Source organism: Coffea arabica, chromosome 8c (genome assembly GCF_036785885.1).
Source record: "Coffea arabica cultivar ET-39 chromosome 8c, Coffea Arabica ET-39 HiFi, whole genome shotgun sequence".
Taxonomy (NCBI): Eukaryota; Viridiplantae; Streptophyta; class Magnoliopsida; order Gentianales; family Rubiaceae; genus Coffea; species Coffea arabica.
The window spans coordinates 45,423,388-45,436,709 of NC_092325.1; the positions used below are offsets into that span (position 1 = coordinate 45,423,388).

At 40.4% G+C, this 13,322-nt stretch overlaps 2 protein-coding genes across 3 annotated transcripts; one reads left to right on the forward strand and one right to left on the reverse strand.

The window, feature by feature from the left end:
• The first annotated feature begins 3,224 nt into the window (after positions 1 to 3,224).
• LOC113706563 (endoglucanase 6-like) lies at positions 3,225 to 8,509 on the forward strand. Its single transcript, XM_027228488.2, has 9 exons — positions 3,225 to 3,645; positions 3,746 to 3,958; positions 4,358 to 4,558; positions 6,191 to 6,280; positions 6,413 to 6,577; positions 6,745 to 7,029; positions 7,141 to 7,489; positions 7,581 to 7,628; positions 7,748 to 8,509. Exons 1-9 carry the CDS (start codon positions 3,439 to 3,441, stop codon positions 8,044 to 8,046), a joined length of 1,857 nt encoding a protein of 618 aa, XP_027084289.1. The 5' UTR covers positions 3,225 to 3,438; the 3' UTR covers positions 8,047 to 8,509.
• Positions 8,510 to 9,171: 662 nt separating this feature from the next.
• Positions 9,172 to 13,052, reverse strand: LOC113706564 (protein phosphatase 2C 51-like). Of its 2 annotated transcripts, none has more exons than XM_027228489.2 (3): positions 11,837 to 13,052; positions 10,054 to 10,159; positions 9,172 to 9,648 (listed from the first exon to the last, which is right to left on the reverse strand). In XM_027228489.2, the coding sequence occupies exons 1-3, from the start codon at positions 12,698 to 12,700 to the stop codon at positions 9,338 to 9,340; spliced, it is 1,281 nt and encodes a 426-aa protein (XP_027084290.2). In that variant the 5' UTR covers positions 12,701 to 13,052; the 3' UTR covers positions 9,172 to 9,337. The 2 variants fall into 2 exon arrangements, with proteins under 2 accessions (XP_027084290.2, XP_071919646.1); XM_072063545.1 differs by having other exon boundaries at positions 10,054 to 10,189; positions 11,837 to 12,839.
• Positions 13,053 to 13,322: the final 270 nt, after the last annotated feature.

The following is a 13,322-nucleotide window of genomic DNA, read 5'->3' on the forward strand; positions in this document are numbered from 1 at the left end:
CCAGCCCCTGCCGGTAACTGCGGAAATTGGTCTCTTTTAACTTGTGTATGACGTGTTTAGATTTTTCGTTTCGATCACTTTTGTATTTTTACAAATTGTTTTTCTTTCGTGACACTTTTTCCCAGAGGTAAGTACCTTTTTCTGTTTCTGAAAAGGGCAAAAGGAAAAAGAGATTTCGAATTTCTTTTTCCTAAGGCCGTTGATTGCGGTTGGAATAAAGAACTTCTTATGTGGACCCACTCTTTGACCGCATCTTCCCTCTTTTGTCATTTTACGCTCTTACGCTTTTTGATTTTCTAGGTTGAGAAAACAGCCTCAGCTTTGGGAGATATTCGCGAGCAAGCCATCGCCGTAGTCAGTTTTGACCGTCAGTAACAGTAATAAAATATTAACCGCGTGATGTCGGTGTTCCATCCGACGCTAATGCCAGATAGAAAATTTTGAAGGGGCTGAGCCGTGAGTGTTGTTTGTCGGGTTATTGAATGGTCTTCACAGCCGGTCAATTTATATGATTCTGGCCCAAAATCCATGCGTCCTTCAGCTGCCACGTTGTTGGGAAATTTGCAGGTGGGAGATCCTGGAGTCATTTTCACCCGATTCACTCTACTAGACATGGGTCAAATCAGCGGACTAGCCTAAATAAATCGGACCATGTTAATTCAGACCGGGCGGGAACGGTTGTCAGTACAATCGTTTCAAAAGTTTGTGTATATTTTATACACGGTGTAATATCATTTGTATACGATGTAATACTAGAGAATAACAGCGAGTAACCCTAGTACAATATTTTATGGGTCCCATACATATTAAAATCTGGATCTTATAAATTTTATTGGCCAAATCTTGGCCATTAACTGACAGGGACGGTAACCGTCCCTGCCCCTCAACCTGTTAATTCTGTATACTTGAAACTCTTCTTTAAACTTGAATTCTGTATCGAAACTCGTTGAACATTTTTGTTATGGTACATTCTAAGATTGAGCCTCAACTTGTTCATTCGATATTAGTTTGCAAAAGCATAACTAAAGTTCCCAAAAGTCCAAATCGTTGTTTTTTTTTTTTTAGTTAGTTCAAGCTTGCGTTAATGTTAACAATCAATTTTAAGCACAAGCGTCTCTTGAATTGGTACACAATTTTGTGTTAAAAGCTTGCTTCTAAATATATCACTCTTTAATTTGTTCATCTTTCATTCATAGGAAAATAGGCAAAGAGAAGTGATTTTTTTTCCTTTTTTGTAGCAAAAAAAAAAAAAAGTAAAGCGAATAAGAGAGAAAAAAAAGAAGAAGAAGAAAAAAGCAAAGTAAAATTTGTATGCGTGGATCGTCGTATAATTGTGAAGAGGTTAATATAAAACAGAATTTCGACTATATTAACACACGAGATAACTGTGAATTTCAGGACAACAATCACAAATAGCATGAGGATCAGTATGGCTTTCTTTACATTCATGCAGATCGAACGCAGGGAGGGTTGGAAACTGTATTAGATCTGGTTGGTCACTCGTGATCACTTCCATCCTTTATTCCCTTTGCGTCTTTCAATTTGGCTGCTCTTTCTAAATTATGTTTGATCTTATACAATCATGATGAGTTAAAAAAGCAATTTAGATCAGAACTTGGGATTTCGCATTCGTGATCTACTATGTTTAGACCATTATTATTTGGTTGCTTGGCTGTCAAAAGATGCTTGAGTAGTTAAAGCGTTTTTACAAATGAGAATTAACGCAGCCAACAAGGGAGGCGCTCAAGGCAAATAAAGTCAATCTTCTTTCTTTAATTTAAATCCCTTAATGATGATGAAGGATATGATTGTAGTCACATGACTACGTTCATCTTTTTACCAGACTTCCTGGCTAATGGACTAGCGTTTTACGTTGATCTTCTAGGATTGATGATAATCGTTGCATTTTTCACCCTATCCTTTGTAACCCTTTTTAATGATATTCATTTTCTTCCGCTCTTCATTGCTCAAGTATGCAGTAATTTCTTTTTACTGCACAGCATAAGTTAAACCGCTCCGGCTGGAGACGTGCGTAAAAGTTACTCCTTGACAAACTACTCTATATACTCACTGAGTCTGGCTCACTGACCATCAAGGAGGGGTAGAGGTTCAAATTTCATGTGCTAACGGAAAAAAATTTAAGAGTGGTGTCAAAACACCCTTTTAATTTAAGTAAGATCCGTGTACTTACTAATTCCTAACACAGAGTCTTTTTAGACTTCCATTTTTTTCCTGTAATTTAAGATAGAATAGATTATACAATGATTATTTTCTCCTGAAAAAAAATAAAAGACAAACTAGTCTACGTGTCCATCCAGTTACCTATGAGAGGCGAGACCCGTTGGTTAGTTATTCAATTTGTTAGTAATTTGTTCATAAGATTCTGGATGCGATTGGGTTAAAGATTCAAGCGAAAAATCCCCGTTCATTGGCCGATGAACTCTTTCCAAATGATTAATGTAGGTTATTTACTAGTTGTATTTAGCTTAGTCCATCATGCAGGTCAGCTCAAGTGTCCATGGCCAAGTAAAAGACTAAAAGCTAGTAGTGAAAGCTGACAAAGAGTATTGACTACTATGGTTGAGAGGCACTTGGCATTCAGGGGGGAAGAGGTAATCAGGTAAAGGTCAGGATGGACAATTTGCAATTGAGCAAACGGAGACGGACGCTCAAAAGACAGACAGAGTCTGAAACCTTTTTGACTCTTTCCTCTGCACCCCCATTTTCTTATTTCTTCTTTACTTCTTCGGGTAAATCCTCGTTCAACTCCTGCATCCAACCCACTTCTCAATCAGTATTCATTTTATAAATTAGGAGGACCAGGAGGCAGGAGCCCTCTATCCATCCCCTGATTTTCTGCAGTAATTCCACCCCTGATTGCCATCCCATAGGCCATATCACGAAGAAAAAAATATCCAGCGCCGACCCTTCCTAGCAAAAGCGCCGAAACAAGAGCACATGACTCTGCCCTTTTCTGTTTCTTTCTCTCTCTCTCTTTTTCTTCCCCACTCAAATTATCAGCTCATTAACCCTTGACGAATAAAACCAAAAACAAAAAAAAAAAAAATGCGGTAGTAACAACGTCAATAAAATACTACTAGTTCAGCAAATTAAAAATTACAAAACTAGTAAGTGCATTAATTTCTGAACAATTGGCACCTTCCCTCCACCCCCACCCCCTCTTCGACCTCCATATATACAAGCACTTCCCCTTCCCCTCACTCACCTCTTTCTATTCCTCTCTATACTTTATTCCTGTTCTTCTCTTCTGGGGTAAGTTCCTCAGAAGTTATGCACTAGATTATAAACAAAACCAACATTGGCATTTTCCATACAGAAGAAGTTATCACTTCTGTTTTCAGAACAGATCTATATAGTCGCAGAAATTGATTTTTGGCGTCCCTTTCAGTTTTTGGAGCAAGGGTTGGCTTTAAATTAATGGAGAATACTGTGAAACTCTGTTTCATTGCTCCTCTGTTTCTGCTGCTTGGGATTCTTCCCTTAGCATTTGCGGGCCACGATTATAGCGAAGCTCTAAGCAAGAGCATTCTCTTCTTTGAAGCTCAGAGATCTGGTTACTTACCAAGAAACCAAAGGGTCCAATGGAGGGGTAATTCTGGTCTCAATGATGGCAAGCCCAGCGGGGTAAGTTCAACTATTTAAGCCACATTTTGATGTTTTAACTTCTGTGGCTCATTTTTCACGTGCAATTGCTAATTTAGCTCAAATTCTTGAGTTGTCTTAGGTGGATCTAACTGGAGGGTACTATGATGCTGGAGACAATGTGAAATTTGGGCTTCCCATGGCATTTACAGTGACTATGATGTCCTGGAGCATTATCGAGTATGGGGGGCAAATGGCTGCGAGCGGTGAGCTTAGCCATGCCATGGATGCCATTAAGTGGGGCACTGACTATCTCATCAAAGCTCATCCCCAACCCAATGTCCTCTACGGGGAGGTAATGAATGGTTCACTCTAATTTGAAAAAGAAAAAAAAAATTAACGTTTGATTAAATGTTGGGATTCGTTGCTTAGATTGCGAGCAATTTTTTTAACTGTAGAAATCTTTTGGTCAAGGAGTTTGGTCTACTTGCACTGCCACTTTTGGCCATCGCGATTCCAACATTTTTAAGAAACCACAAATTCTTTCGTAGTTAAATCTAACATTGGACTTTCCAATTCCATTTCTTCAAGAAACAATAATAATATTATGAATTCTCTTAAAAATCAAGTAGTGAACCGGTACGTCATTTTCAGAGAAAAGCGAGATTCGTTTAATACGGGATTAGGAGGTCCCCTGTTTTTTTTTTTTTTAACATTTTTAAGCATTGGTGGGATTATTATTATTTTTTGGCAGGTTGGAGATGGTAACACAGACCACTACTGCTGGCAAAGGCCGGAGGACATGACCACGTCAAGGGCTGCTTACAGAATTGACCCAAGCAATCCCGGATCTGACCTCGCTGCTGAAACTGCCGCCGCAATGGCCGCTGCGTCGATCGTTTTCCGCCGTTATGATAGTGCATATTCCAACGAGCTTCTCGACCATGCTTATCAGGTACACTCATACGTATTTGCATAGTCAAAATGTTGTTGTTTAACTTTTTATTAATTCCGAATCTCTAATGTCGGCTTCAGACCAAAAGTTCTCTGATAGTACTAGTAGTGTTTACTTAACTAATAACTGGTTTATTAGTAGTAATAATACTTAGTTAGTGGTCGCTGTCCGCTGAGAATGTGTTCATTGGACCGGACGAGGGAGCGAGAGGATCCGGTTTGGTTTCCTCTCCCCTACATTTTTTTTTTTTTTTTCAGAAGAAAAGAGAAAAGAGTGTCCACCGAGAACAATAATAGTAATGAATGAATTGGCGCACGCTAGCAACAGTTGATTGTGCGTAGGTTAGCAAAACGGTCGCGCAGTTAATAGGCAGTTACGAAGGTTCAGCTTTTTGTCAGGCTGGTGGTTGTCGGTGTAGGCCGCAGGGAGAGGTTGGAATGCGTTCTGCTTTTACGAATCCCATTGAAGCTCAATGACTCCACCTTTACAGTCTTCTTTCTTTCTTTCTTCTTTACTACTCCAGGAGTAATTATTAAGATAAGATAAGATAAAAGAACCCAGCATGCTTTCTTCAATATTCTAAAAAAAAAAAAAAAAAACTCCTAGTTTTACTTCTCAGTCAAAGTTGGACTACAGCCAGCCAGCCATAAAAAAAATAATAATAATAAAAAAATCGATCTTCCATGTTGCTAACGCTAGCTAGCTTTTGAACTTTTGAAAGACTTTCACTAAAGAACCCAGACATTTCACATATCAGCTGCGCTTTTTGGAATGAACTACACTAGTACACTATTTGCGCTCTTTTTATCAAGTGGAATGGAATATGCTTATCTTCACCGAAAGAGGAGCAAAGGGACTTCAAAGTTCCAAAACATCCCCTTTCTTTTTCCTTTCGTCGCTGATCAGTACAGACTACTGTTTCGAGTATGGATTGGATTCTTTTCTTTTCTTTTCAAAACCTGTATGGATTCTTTAAACAAAAGATAAATGGCGTTTACACTGAGGTCCTGGTGAATGAAGAAGGAAGGGTCCAAAATTGAAAATTATAGATCAGCACAGCAGGAGAGACCAACAATGGCGAATCGATAAAAAGTGCTGAGTGGTACATACTCTTTTTTTTTTTTTTTTTTGCCCTTTATGGGTTAATATATGTACTCACTAGTGATAATTATTGTGGCATTGATTGATAGCATTGCCCATCATCATCCAGTTCAAATGCTGGTGAAGTGAAATCTTACGGCGCGAAAAACCGAAAAAAAAAAAAAATTTTCTTCATGGAGGACGTAGGGCCCATCTTAGCCGGCATTCACGGGCAATGTCTCTTATTTGTACGGCTTTGATGTACTTCCAAATCCCAACCGTTAATTAAAAAATGATCAAAGGTAAAATCTACGGGGTATGGAGTCTGGGCCCGTAAGATCTTGAAACGTGGTGTGTTGTCGGTGGGATTCGGAGTTTTGGACCACTAAAAATATGCCCCTTCTTCTTTTATCGTTTGGAAAAAAAAAAAAAATGCCCCTTCTATATCTTTCTTTTCTTGGTTTTCCTGTCTTACCCTTCATTTTCACGAATATCCCCCCCTCTCTCTCTCCGGCGGCTCTAATGTAGTACAGTATTTGTTGTCGTGTTCAGCTGTTCGAGTTTGCTGATAAATACAGGGGCAAATATGACAGCAGCATCACAGTGGCCCAGAAGTACTACCGATCTGTTAGTGGGTACGCGGTACGTGATTCCTCCTCCTTTTTTTGTAGCCAATCTAAATAAAAAATTAAACATTAGTGCCATTTTTTTTTTTTTTGGGCACCCCTCCAACTCCCTTTAGTAAAAGTACATTTCACTCGCTTTTAATTGCAGGACGAGCTCTTGTGGGCAGCAGCCTGGTTGTACAAGGCAACCAACAACCAGTTCTACTTAAATTACCTAGGCAACAATGGGGATGCTCTTGGTGGGACTGGTTGGGCCATGACCGAATTTGGGTGGGATGTCAAGTATGCTGGCGTCCAGACCCTTGTTGCCAAGGTAAAATATTTTCTAATCCATACTAACTATTTTCGAACAGTTTTCTTGACTTCTAAATTGTTATTTCCATAAATGTTGGACTCAGTAACAAATAATCATATAATCAAAGGTGCGCCTGGATTGATTCATGAACTAACAAACCCGCTTATTGTATTGTTTCGTTGCAGTTCTTAATGCAAGGGAAAGGTGGTCGTTATACAGGGGAATTTCAGCAATACCAGCAAAAAGCCGAGGCTTTCATGTGTTCGTGCATGGGAAAGGGCAATCAGAATGTTCAGAGAACTCCAGGAGGCCTCATTTTCCGCCAGAGGTGGAACAATATGCAGTTTGTCACAAGTGCCTCATTCCTTCTCACTGTCTACTCGGATTATCTTGCTTCTGCTGGCAAGTCTCTCAAGTGTGCTTCTGGCTACGTATCGCCATCTGAAATGCTCTCATTTGCTAAATCTCAGGTATAGCTGCTGTTCTCTACGAGTTTTAACCGACGCGGCGCATTTCACCTCTTATCTCTTACAATTGTCCTGTGCTAACTACTCGATGCTGGGCTTCATATGCTACTGCAGGTGGACTACATTCTTGGAGACAACCCGAGAGCCACGAGCTACATGGTTGGATATGGGAACAACTATCCTAGACAAGTTCACCACAGAGGTTCATCCATTGTCTCCATCAAGGTAGACCCCTCATTTGTGAGTTGCAGAGGGGGTTATGCCACTTGGTTTAGCAGGAAAGCAAGTGACCCCAATGTCCTCACCGGTGCTATTGTTGGAGGGCCAGATGCATACGACAATTTTGCTGATCAGAGGGATAACTATGAGCAAACTGAGCCTGCTACCTACAACAATGCTCCCATTCTCGGTGTCTTGGCTAGACTACATGGTGGCCAAGGCGTTTATAACCAGCTTCTTCCAGGTATGGTAGAGAGAGATTGATCTGTTTCAAAGTCTTGGCCTAAATTAATCATGCAGTTTTCGCTTAATTTAATCATGCAAATTTGGTGCAGTGGCTCAGCCTAAACCAGTCCCACACCCGAAATTAACTCCAACTCCAGGTATTATTCTTTTCCAGTTGTAGGAACTTAAATCCACTATTTTGCAATTCTCAAACCTTGCCCAAGATACATTGCCTGATTGGTGGGACTTATCTAATGTGAGGGTTATTGTATCGCAGCTTCATCCTCCAATCCAATTACTGTTGAGCAGAGGATGACAGATTCATGGCTTAACCATGGAAGAACTTACCATAGATACTCTACAATAGTGACTAACAAATCTGACAAGACAGTGAAGAATTTGAAGATTTCAATATCTAAGCTCTACGGCCCTCTGTGGGGTCTCACAAAGTTTGGTGATTCTTACACATTTCCAGCATGGACCAACTCTTTGCCCGCAGGAAAAAGCATCGAGTTTGTGTACATCCATTCTGCTTCTCCTGCAAATGTATTGGTGTCGTCCTACACATTTGCTTGAGACAAGAAGAAAACGCATTCTCAGCCGAGGTTTATGAGTTTTATCGAAGTTACATAAGAATTGTGCACATATAGAAGGAGCAGCCCAGAAGGCCTACCTAAAACTTCAATTACTCGTTGATTTGCAATCTGAGCAGTGTTTTAGTTGCAGTTAGGTAAAATAAGGGCGAAGCATGGAGGAAGAAAGGAGTGAAGAGACGATTTAAAAGTGCTCATCCTCTTTCTTCTCCACTTCATTTATGAGTTTGCATAGAAGAATTGAGAGACAGTCAAAAAGAGTGAGATTTTGAGAAGTGAAGAAAGGTTTCACATCTCAATAGGGTTTTTAATGTTTTTCTTCTACAGCAAAGCTTTGAGGGCTTTTTCTTTCAACTTTTTCAACTCGTTGTGTGGTGATATTGTAAGGTTTACAGCTTTTCTTGATCTCAACATGAATATAGTTGGTGCAAATTTGTGATCAACAAGCTTCTCTGTCTACATGGTTAGTTCTTACAACTCCTCAAAATGCTGTGCTCGTTGTTTGTGACATAATGATTGTGTCTCATCACGAACAGGAACACACTACTGGGACTTGCAGTGCTTATTGAACAGTACTTATTCTACAAAAAATGATCAAGAAAAAATTGACGAAAATCTACTACTAGTTTATACAGTTTGTTGTTTGAGAATTGAGATCAATTTGGTCAGCCAATGAAATCTACAACTGTGCGAAGAAGAGACACCTGATTACGGTCATGGACTATTTCGTTGAGTAGCATTGCACACTTGCACAGGACCGCCGGTTCAAACTTATGTACCTCTAGCAACACTAAACTGGCTAGTTGCTCGTAATACCTTTTCTTTGGGCCTTCAGCCTCGTATTCCAAACAGTACGTCTAGCCCAACTTCACAACATCATGCGGTGTGTGGGGAGCTAACAACCTGGGTTGGGCATATTAGAGGGTAGCAGGAACTAATTAGTGCTATCTAGCTGATAAAACTGCTGAATTCGTATACTTTCATCGGCAGATTCGCTAAATTTAAAAGAGAGTTGACGTTAATCCAGTTCTAGAAAAGTAGCTAATCATAAAAATGAACACCTTAGCCTTTAATTTCACGACGAATTCACCTTCTGCAATCCCACCAATTGTCCAAAGGAATGAATTTGAGTGAGAAACGAACGTCGTTCCAACCATGTCCAAAATCAGAGAAATCTCCGATGTACATTGCACGTTCAGATCCTACACAACAGCGAGGAGAGAAAGGGGGTTGGGGGAAGCAGAAATGACATTAACACGAGTAAGTACAATCAACTAGTGGAAGCTTTGCTGCTCGGTTGGTTGCTTGAGATCAACTACGATTATGCTTATGTTGTCTCTGCTTCCTTTAGCAATAGCTAGCTGAGCCAAAATTGCTGCAGCTTCCGCAGCAGCACCAGGTTCCTTCGACAACCTTTTGCTGATCTGGCCATTCAGACACCTCCTTACTACTTCACAGGCAACGTCATTGGGCACCACATCCCACAGGCCATCAGTTGCTATGATGAGGAAGTCGTCCGACTCTGTTCTCTTGCATACTTTGACCTCTGGCTCCGAGATCACGTAGGGCTTCAGATAGTGATCGCCTGTTTAAATGAATTGGTCCAACAATTGAAAACTGGAACTATGATCACAAAATGCCGGCGATATAAATGGAAATTTACGTAAAAGTTATTTGCTAAACCTCGAAACTTTTTTACCGATTTCAGATTGAAGCCTGTTTGTATCCCACGCAGATATTAACTGACAAACTTTATTTAGATTGGGACTCGCAGACGTTAATGAAGACATGATAAATTAGTGCAGCAGGATTAAAAAGATTCATAGTCCCAGAGACAAGGAAGATAAGAATAGTCCAAATTTCTTGAATTAGGCATTTATTTGCTTAATGATCAGCAAGGTCTCCTTAACTTCATGCAGATAATGAAAACACAAGCTGAAGCACTCGAGTCGAGTCATTTTTCCACAGTATGAATAAGAAGATGATGTACCTATTGATCTTGAAGTAGCAAGGACTCCCTGTACACGGCAGCCATCCCAATCGATGATCCTTCCACCAGCAGCTTCCACCCTCTCCTTCTCATCAGGCCTATCAGGCTGTTTAAAATAAAATGCCAAAAGTGAAAGCTAAAAGAAATTAGTGTCAGATATGCTTTGAAAATTAAGAATGCCAAACATCGATGATTACCTTAAGGATAGGAGAAAAAAAAAAAAAACTGTTGCTTTCGTTCTAACAATAAATTCAGGTTGCCCTCAGCTTGTACTTCTTATTCCTTCTTTTTGGGGGACAATCAAAAGCTTTAAAACTAGCAGATGTCACAGCGATTAAGTTTTTAAAGTCATCCTCACAAAATCGATAGAAAAAATCTGGATAATACGTATTACAATAAGATACAACTATTTGGGAAGATTTGAGTGGTTAGCCGTGTCATTACATCTTCAAAAGTATCGTCCCAATGACTTATGCAGCCATAGCATATAATTCAGTTCAATTCAGTTCAGGTAATTCAATTCAATTCGATTCAAGCAATTACATTTCGATCCAGTTAAATGAAAATGAGTGTGATAAAGTACACACTCGACTTTCTGAAGTTAACATGTAGACATAACTTAATGTTTCAAAAACCAGTCAACCAGCAACTTCGAATTTAAATTGTCCAAACCACCTAAAGATCATTTGAAGAGGGTCTTATGAATTATTGATCCCCAGTGTTATATTTGGTATGTTATGATTAAACTCTAGCAACTTAGCATATCTGAGTACTTCAAGCCCTGTCTACCATGTTTTGATTGCATTTCAAAAAACAGTGAGAAGACAAGTGTTACCTAGAAAAATCAGTGAGATGCAATGTGCATGAGATTTTTTTTAAAAAAAAAATTTGGAAATATAAAAAGATACTAAGAACATATTTAGAAAACATGCCAAAAATCTTTTATCCAGAAAGTGTTACCTAGCTATCACTACTACGAGAAGAAAAGTACTTCAGCGAACGAGATAAAGAAAAGGATTCAGACTTGAGTCATGCAAATCCATGGTGGCTGATAAAAGGCACTTTAGTTCTTTTTTTTACATTGTGAATTTCTGTTTCTGGACACGTTTGTTTTTGTTCCCAAAAAAGAAAAAATGTTCGTTTTCGCTTGGATGGCTTATTCGGCAAAATTTCCTTTGTGATGTGACGTTCTTTAAACACGTTTCTTATTGCCTTGTTATTTTTTCACTACATTTTTAACCTCACATGTATCATCACATATATGATACATATACATATATAAATATATATATACACACACACACACACTCTCACACACTAGTAGATAAAAAAATTTTCCTCCAAATGAATAGACTACAATATTTGGACCTTTTGCCACCTTTGTGAGTGAAGTGGGTCGTACAGTAGATATTTCTCGAGCTGGAGAAAATGAGTCAGAAAGGCAACTAAACGAGGAAACCCAAAGGAGTTGCTCGCATTTCCAGCACACCTCATATGACGCATGCAGACATTGCAGTGCTCCTAAAACATTTCTGAGTCGACGTCGACAACAAAACAAAAGCACACAGACATCACATGGAAAGCGACAAAGCGAAAGAAAGGCACACGTAAGACGTAAACGATCTCCTAGGTGACACCTCAACGCCCCAGAACAACACACCCCCCCCCCCCCCCCCCCAAAAAAAAAAAGAAAACAAAAACAACCCAAAACAAGAAAAAATAACAAAAAGGAAAAAAAAAATCCATCGTCAACATCACAACACGAGAGAATTCAGAACTTCACCTTATGATCATTCGACAGCGCCATCGCTCTTCCGCCACGACACAGTACCGCCCTTGAGTCCCCACAATTTGCCACCACCAACTCCTCTGGCCCCACCATTACCACCACCGCCGTTGACCCCACCGCCCTCTCCGCCTCCCCTACCTCCAAACGCCTCACCCCCACCACTTGCTCATCCATTCTCAAGAAACACGCCGTCATCACTTGGCTCCAATCAACTCCACTTTCATTTTCCGACGATAATACTTTGTCCCTCGTGTTTGCTTGGAGCTCTTTTTCGACCAAATGGTGCATGCGGTCACGGCATGCATTGGCCACCCTTGCCCCGCCGTGACCATCGTACACTGCGAAGAATTCGTACTGTCCGGCCACTATCCCAGGCGCCACAGTCAATGCATCCTCCATTACCCTCCTGCGCCCGATAACCGATACCGATCCGCAAATTAACCGGGTCATGCTACCGCGATCTTCCACTTCGCCCGCCACTCCCTCTTTTTCACCAACTTCTCCCTCCGGTAGATTATCTCCATCACCAGGAGCAGGGCTCTTTTTTGATGCAGAACCTGAAAAACCCAAGTCACCGCTCCTGTTTCCGGCAGCCCCTTTCAACTTCTTGTCCTTCAGGGAAACATCTTCGTCTGCCGGTGCCTCGTTGGGCTTGGAGGTTGCCACCTTGTAATCAAAGCTTCTCTTTCTGGCGCAGCTGCATGCATCCTTGTCCTCGCTAAAATGCAAGGGCGGTTTCAAGCCGGCGGTCATCATTCGCCTAATCTGCAGCCTTTTCCGGCGAGCTTTCCTCGCTTTCTTTGCAAGAAGAGTACCCTTTGTAGTGCTAGTTTTGTGGCCGTCGAGATGGGATCTCATCTTATTAAAACTTTCTGTTTTAAAGATTCGATATCAATGAAATTAAACATTTTTCAAAACAATTTTCTGTTTTGGTTGGGGGTGGACTGTGGAGTTGAGGGGGAGGGGGTTTTGAGTGATTCTTGGATTGTAAAGACGGGAGGAGAGGGCTTGTGTGTTTTGAACTTAAAAAAGGGGAGGCAAAGAGTGGTAAGCTAGGACAGTTAACGTGGGTAGAGGAGGAGACTGGACAGTGAAGAGTACGAGGAAAAGCAGACACGTATGAAGGAGGAGGAGTGAGGGACGGAGGTGGTGGAGGAGGCCAAGGGCGCGGGATACTTGTTAACTACAACTTATTACTAGTACTGGAAATGGGAAGACGTGGACGGCCTACACTTTAATTTCTATTACACGTAGCGCAGCGGGAAAAGGTCGGCCCATTTCGGCTGGCGGGGTACCTTTTTTCTTTTTTCTATTTACTAGTGTTTTGACCAGTGCAATGCGCAGGATTATATTTCAAATCAAAATAATATTGTATATATTTATATATTATGGTACAAAATGATAAATATATATATGTTAAAAATTTTAAAGAAGTGATGCCTAATATTTTGAAAAAAAAATTAATCTATAATAATTTATA

Bases quoted from the DNA above. Each gene is read 5' to 3' on its own strand.
- LOC113706564 (XM_072063545.1), bottom strand. From the start codon at position 12,700: ATGAGATCCCATCTCGACGGCCACAAAACTAGCACTACAAAGGGTACT. The intron at 10,190-11,836 runs GTGAAGTTCTGA...AATTTCTTTTAG, and splicing joins CGCTGTCGAATGATCATAAG to CTTTCACTTTTGGCATTTTA. The intron at 9,649-10,053 runs GTACATCATCTT...TCATTTAAACAG, and splicing joins TGCTACTTCAAGATCAATAG to GCGATCACTATCTGAAGCCC.
- LOC113706563 (XM_027228488.2), top strand. From the start codon at position 3,439: ATGGAGAATACTGTGAAACTCTGTTTCATTGCTCCTCTGTTTCTGCTG. The intron at 6,281-6,412 runs GTACGTGATTCC...TTTTAATTGCAG, and splicing joins GATCTGTTAGTGGGTACGCG to GACGAGCTCTTGTGGGCAGC. The intron at 6,578-6,744 runs GTAAAATATTTT...GTTTCGTTGCAG, and splicing joins TCCAGACCCTTGTTGCCAAG to TTCTTAATGCAAGGGAAAGG.